Genomic DNA, 7,488 nt, shown 5'->3' on the forward strand with positions numbered 1-7,488 from the left:
AGTCTGTCAAAATACACAAAACGTGTCAAGATAAAATACATGTTGCAGATGCAACCCAAGGAGAATAAATAGTTCATGATGAAATACAAACTGGTTTYTCACTCCACCATCACTCTCTGAACTTGTGGGTAGCAAACTTTTAAAAATGTAAAGTATTGCTAAGTTAGGTTCATGCTTTTGCCTCACAGGCTTGCAAACGAGTCGAACATTAAAGTAATATAAGTTCAAAATCACAGAATTAAATGAGAAGTTGTGTATTTTTTTTTACGCTCAAGTCTCCAAAAACTCCTTTAATATTTTCCTTTTGTTTTTTCCACACTAGTGTARGTCTGTGTCCATGTTCAGGCTTTAAATATTTTGTACACTCAGAAATCACAAGACCGAGCGAAAGCCTATGAGTCACATGATTCCCCCCCCTCCACACGACCTTGGATTCTTCCCTCCTGCCTCCCTGCGAGCCACAGTCCGGTCTGTGGCGCTCCACATAAAAAATCTTGTAAGCTGTTGCCATAAAACCCACAAACGGGTCTTGCGCTTCTCTTTGCTCTTTTATTTTTATTTTTTTTGTCGCTGTGAGCAGCAGTCAGCAGTAATAGTGTTGATTTTAACGACGAAGCAGCTCCATGTTAATCTGGACAAGATCTTTAAACATGCTGTGGTTGATAAAAAGCTGGCTGTTTTCCCCCCTGGGAGGTCAACCTCAAGGTTTAGGGCCTCAGTTAGTCAAAGAAACACAAGAGATAATAACTTTTGATTCTGGAGATAAAACGTGCCAACAATGCATCAACATTCTCAGGAACAAACACATGTTTAACAGATGGTATTTAAATTCTTTMTGTCTTCTTTCTCTTCTAGTCTCTAATAGTTCTTGCGTGCGCTGGTGCTGTGGGTCTTGGTCTGAGCCTGCTGGCTCTGGCAGTGTACCTGGTGTGTTTGTGCTGCAGCAGGAGGAGGCTGGATGAAGAAACCAAAAGGCCTGATACCTGCTGTGCCACCTGGGCTGCTGTTATCACAGGCCTCATGATATGGTGAGCATGAAAAGTCAAATACTACCTGCTTGTTACAGTATACATATCTTTTCTTCTGGGATCAATAAAGTATTTTTGAATTGAATTGAATTAAACCTCTGACCTTGTTGCTTGTGTTGTTCCCGACAGTTTTTTTACTTTGTTCATGCTGACTGATAGCYTTTAGAGCAACACTACTTTAAAACGTCACAGGCATCATCATGCTGGGTGGGTGCCACAACGCAAGATTAACGACTTAGGTTTTCAGCATCACAAAAATGTCTCTTTTTAACCTGGTTAGAGCATTTTGTGTTTAGAGAGTCAAAATGATCTGTATCATATTCTACTGTCAGGACATAGTGAGAGTTTTAACAAATATGTTCAAAAATGCTAAATGCAATACATGATTTTTTTTGTTCTTTTTCATTAGAACAACCTGAATATTTTATAAATAATGTGTCAATGCAATTAAAAGGGATGTTAAAAAAATGCCAAGAACAACAAGTTGTCCCTCTTATTTGATTTCTCCTTGAGCCTGAAGAGAGAGCTAACAAAGTTCTCTGATGTGGGTTTTAGATTTTATTAAGTCAGATTCCACAAAGAAAGCCCCAGCTTTATTAAATCTGCATTATTATCTACCCCCATGATGTAACATCAGCCAGAACTGTGGTAAGAAGAAAGATGTTCACGGATTTCTTTTAAACATAAAGACACAATCAAAAAGACCTTTGATCAGTGAACTGTTGTAAAGCTCAAAACGTGCAGCACATTCTTTCTGTCTGTCTGCAGTGAAGAAAAAAACAGGCAGAATAATTRAGGATCAGTTATCTGGTATTTTCGAAACATCGATTTGAGGTTCACAATTATCTCGATCACTTGAAGTGATTCTAAATCAAACTTTTATGCAAAGAAGATGGGTTGCAAAGCTTTCAGATAAGATGAAGCTTTAGAGCTACATGCTTACTAACTCACAAACAACAAAACAGCATTTATGAACCCCCCTTTTTGGACCATTCACAGAACTTTTACATTACAAACCAGTCTCTCTCTATAACACACACACACACACACACACACACACACACACACACCCATGTTTGTTCTTCTATCCTCGTGGGGACATTGCATTGACTTAACCCTGACACCTTACCCTAAAACTAACCTCACAGGTACCTACCTGACACTAAAACTAACCTAAACACAATTCACACCTTGGTCCTGAACCCAACCCCTGACCCACAAATGGTATATCTGCCAGTGGAGACCTAGCTTTTGTCCCCATTAGGAACAGTGGATCCTTACCAGTTGTGTGTACCAGGAAAATGGCCAAAAATCATCCCCACCAGGTAGTAAAAGCCTGTACACCAACACACACACACACACACATCAATGTGCAGATTGGGGGTAACTTGGGGTTCAGTGTCTTGCCTAAGGACAAGCTGGCAGGCGGGGAAAACCGTGATCAAACCATCAACCATCCAACTGGCAGCCAGCGGCTTYTCCTTCCTGAGCCACAGCCACCCAGTCAGAGTTAAATTAGAAATCAAAGCGGGACGCTCAAGTTCATGTCTCAGATGTATTTGTACTTATTTATATAATTTAATAAAACATGTTTTAAAATGAAAAAAGAACAACCCTCACGAAAAGAACAAAATTCATGCACAGATCTAATTAAATTTACGACAAAGTTGGACTTTTAACTTTGTTAGCGCTTTATATTCATAGCTAGCATCTACCAACGCATACAAGGAACTGTTGTAAAGCTAAGTAACAGCGTGTGATGCTGTTGAATAAGATTATTTTTTATTTTTTTCTAGGTAAAGTTTCTCGTGATACTTCTTGTTAAAGTAGAYTCATTTTAAATAGACTTGGAACAAACTACAAATCATTTGAATGGTCTTTGCTAACCTCTGTTTTTGCTATGTATGGGACGTTTTCACTGCTTTCCATGACGATCCTCAAAAACAACGTCAACAGAGATTTTAGGAGTGGAAATCCATCCTAAATAAAATCTTGTAAAGTCCTTCTTAAGTAGCTCAACAGTTTCTTGTGACGTGAACATCCGACTTCCGGTGAACACTTTGACCTGTTGTCCTCGAGAAGCTCCTAATTGATTAGAATCCGTTTCAGCCTAATGTAATTTATTAGACATAATTAAGTGGTTACACGTCTTACGTAGATACTCAGATAAGAGTCTGAGTATTACTCAAAGCATGATGACAAAACTCTTTATCAAAGGAAACAGATGTAAAATTATAAAGTTCCACCACTTCCCGCATTATTGGATGAAACAAATCTGAACCTCATCTGATTAATAAAAATTTTACAGTTGCTGTAAACAGACACGTAACCAGGCCTGATTCAATTTCATCATTTATATTATAAAGAATGAGAAAAGCTGAATGCCAAGCTTGTAGGATCCTTGGCTTTGCTTCCACAAATGGTCTGAGCAAATTCAAATGGTTTGAAATTGTTTCCGAGCTGTAAGCTCGCTTATGATCTGCAGTCTGTTCACCAAACATTTATTTGTCCCATTTCATTTTCATAAAGCAATTACTGCTGTTAACAAGGTTTTGTGGTTTGAGATGGTCAAGTTTTTTCTTTTTTTTTTCCAGTTTGTGACAATTCACCGGTGGTAATGGAGGAAGTGAGTTTGTTCTGCAACCTGTGTGGAAAACAGCAGCTGCTGTYTATCTTTGTTCTTTCATTTAAAATAAGAACTGTCTCAGTTGTGTGTCTTTCCCTTTGTGGGGCTTTTTGGTTAGCACCGTTAATTAGATTTGCAGCTCAAACAGATAATGGATTTAAAAGTGCCTGCTTCCATCTGAATGATGATTCTGGATCATGATTTGGCTAAATTAAATTTAGTAAATAAAGCAAATATTTGAAAAAATGAAAAGCCCCTTCTTTTGTTTGCTGTTGCCCCAGAAGCAGCTTGGAGTAATGTCAGGGRAACATGGCTGAAACTACAAGACATTTATGCATTTTTCTCAAGTGAACACTTTGTTAAGTTCATGACATGACTTTTTTTGTCTATTTTTTTAAATAACCTCAGGCTATAGGGAGTGTTTTGCTCAGCCACAAAAATCCTAATGTTTCCCTTGAGACTAAACTGCCCCGTGATGTTCTGTCTCATTACTGTTTCATTACTGCYCCATTAGCTGGTCTTCATTGTTGCTGATGTATCATTTTGGCAGSAGGGTTAATAAGAAGCTCATTGTGGAGGCCAACACAGTTCAGCTTCAATACAGATGCTTTGAAAAACATCAAGCAGGAATGTATGATTTCTTTATACACCTACTGAATTAAGTATTTTTTGTAACCACATCCATGCAGCTGGACTTTTGTTCTGGACTGCTGTAATTGCATTTTTTTCCCCCCTCGGATTTGATWAAACATGAAACACCGTTTTCCTCGTCCAAACCAGAGGAAACTGGTTTAGAGAATGATAAAATAATCAGGCAGGAGATTCTATTGTGTACCTGCAAAATGAAGACAGGACAGCTAAAAAAGAATCACAGCTGGAGTGACCGCTAAACACATTAAAACAGGAAAATAAAACTCGGTTATGCCTGATAAGTCATTTGAATTTCAAAGCAAAAACTGAAAATGAGACCAAAGAAGAGCTGGTTTTTACTCTACGTTCAGATGTATTTAGTCTTTTAATGAAACCAGTCTCTTAAAACTATTTTAGCAAATGTGTAAAAAAAAAAATAATGATAATAACAAATCCAACTTGAGATTTGGCTTTTTCTGTGTAAATGCAAAATCATCGCAGCGAGATGAAATTTGTTGAAGCTAAAACTGAATTATTAAAGTTAAAACAAGATTTTGCGAACGGTATACAAAAGATAAAGTTAACAAAATTGTAGTTTAAAACTATAATTACGCAAGCCAGAGCTAAAATGTAACTTTGCAAAACAGTAGCTAAACTGAAAGCTAAATGCAGCATATGAGGATAAAAACAGAGCAAATACACTGAAGCAAATAAAAACAACAATGTTTCAAAWGGAAGGGAAGAGATTTGATGCATTTCTATGGAGAAATTTGTTTTGCATAAAGTTTAATAAGTTAAAATGTATAAAATTAACCAAAACTCTCGACACACATTACAGTTTAGCTGAACACTTTGATACATGCCCAATTAAAATTATACAAAACATGCAGAAGTTTGAATKCTAAAAGTTATACAGATGAATAAATATGCCAAATGATTGGTTTTATTGCAACTGGATCGACAACTTACTCTTTAAAATCCTTTCAAAAATGTTTCAAAAGGTCCTTCTACAAAATACTGTACTTGATGCCTGTTATTGATTTTTCCTGGTAAAATACAGGTTTAAATCTGTTGGCGTATTTTACCTAAACTATCAAAAGATGTTTTTTTTTTTTCTCTCTCTCTCTCTTGTCAGTGTTCAACTGGCTGCACAGGCTACATGCACAGTTGTTTAACATGACGTTTTCTATTATTGCAAACAAATTGTTTTCCATTTTCTGTCTTAGCTCCATGGTTTGCATGATTGTTCTGCCTTCTGGCTCTTAGCAAATCAAATGAGCTGAAATAAAAGAGAAAGGGAGCGCTGACATGAATGTCATATTACAGTTTGCATTTGAGAAGAGCGTGAATAACGAAATGGCACGGTAATGAATTTCAAAACACAATGCAGGTTTAAATCACTGAGACGTTGAAGGTGGCAATTTTAGAAATTCCTAATTTCTCCTTTTTAAATTCAGAATTCCTGAAAGGACATAATGACAAGATGAAGAAAACTTAACAGTTACATGTTTACATTTTAATAACCTTGTGAATAATGACATGAGGAAAACACAGATCTGTTAATGTGTTTTCTTTGAATTGTTTTTGACAGTTCTGCTGTAGGAGTGGGTTTCTATGGGAACAGCCAGACCAACGATGGGGTCTACCAGCTGACCTACTCGCTCTACAACGCCAATCACACGCTGGGTAGCATCAACAATCTGGTGAGAGAAGCTCATTAACCTCTGCTCTGCATTCTGTACCTGCGACGTAATAAATATTAAACATTTGTTGTAATCCGATACACAGAAATACAGGGGAGACTGCTACTTTACAGTTTAATTTGTGATTTTAGACAGAACGACCCACCTCTTCTGCTTCTCTTTTTATTGTGGGCTTTCAGTGAAATGTCAATTATTGCATTCTATTCAATTAAATATTACACAAAATTTCTTGTTTTTTTTTTTTCATCCAACAGGGTTGTAAGTGTGGCATTAACTGAAAGAAAGATTTATTGTGAGTGGACCAGGCAATAAATGTGCCAGTATTGTGGAAAATAGAAACACTAATTTAGCTGTGAATGACTGCATGGCTTATGGTTCTTTTATTAACAATAATTGCTAAGATTTGGGTAATGGAAAAGGCATGATCCTTGCAAAGCTTGTTGCCTCGGTATTTTTTTTTTCTTAGGAAGTGCCGCTTTACTGCTGGTCGACAACAGAGCTCCTCTTTTATTCCGAGCAGCACCTCACTGTGGGGGGTCTGTATCCACTTTTTGTCACAGTGAGGGAATTTAGGTGACTGCTGTCTGCGGATTTGTAAATACGGATTATTTCTGTGCAACTCCTGACCTGCATTCGAGGGAAGATATTTTCGTGGGCTTATAGGTGTGGGAGGGATGGGAAAGAGGAGGGAGAGGAAGAACACAYCCTTTGCAAGAAGCAATAATCACAATGAGAAAGAAGAGGATTAATGCCCATCTGCTGTGCATTAATGGATGTTAATCCTCTCCTTCCATCTTGTGCAGACTRACTATCTCTGTGTGTGTGTGAAGCTCGATGTGTTTGTGTGCATGTCTGTATCATATATCCACTTAAAGCATTCGAATGTACACAGATTGCATAGATGAGTGGACYAATTAGTGTTCGTGCTGAAATGATGTTACTGATGGGAAGACTCATTTATGGCAGATCCAACAACATAAGTTTATTTTGAGCATTTTGAAATATGCTCTGTTGTCACTGATATAAAGATAAACAAAACATTTTCATCTTTAAGAAACATAAAAACATCCCCTTTATAACTTCAATACAATTTCTTTGCTTCCAATGTTATTGTATTTATGTCATTTGGTGTTTGATAAAAGAAAGAGCAGGTTTATCGTGTTTCTTCTTTTCTTTCTTTGCTTTTGGTTTCAGCTTTGATTGTTCCACATCTTTACAGCAGTCTTTTTTTCTGATGTTTCCTGGTATTGARTTTATCCTAAAGCATGATAGATACTATGGTTGCACGGCAAGAATTAATGTTCCCCAGAGATACAAAGGCTTTCTTGTGCTCAGAACTGTAGCTTGATGCAACATACTCCACTTACAGAGCAGACAGGTTGGATGCTAGGCCTTAAAGCTGAAGCTGCTTTGGTCTGTGTTTAGTCCTGTGAATTCTAGTATTCTCTCTACCGTTTTATTAATTGATTTATTTGTTTATTTATTTATTTGTTTATTTATT

General features: G+C 37.1%; 1 protein-coding gene across 1 annotated transcript in view; it reads left to right on the forward strand.

The window, feature by feature from the left end:
- Positions 1-7,488, forward strand: part of ttyh2l (tweety homolog 2, like) — a 35,898-nt gene that overhangs the window by 3,156 nt on the left and 25,254 nt on the right. Inside the window, exons 2-3 of the mRNA XM_014025598.1 lie at positions 856-1,028; positions 5,876-5,987. Of these exons, the coding sequence (XP_013881052.1) occupies positions 856-1,028; positions 5,876-5,987 (285 nt within the window). The remainder of the gene's footprint in view (positions 1-855; positions 1,029-5,875; positions 5,988-7,488) is intronic.

Source organism: Austrofundulus limnaeus, unplaced genomic scaffold (assembly GCF_001266775.1).
Source record: "Austrofundulus limnaeus strain Quisiro unplaced genomic scaffold, Austrofundulus_limnaeus-1.0 Scaffold4, whole genome shotgun sequence".
Lineage (NCBI taxonomy): Eukaryota > Metazoa > Chordata > Actinopteri > Cyprinodontiformes > Rivulidae > Austrofundulus > Austrofundulus limnaeus.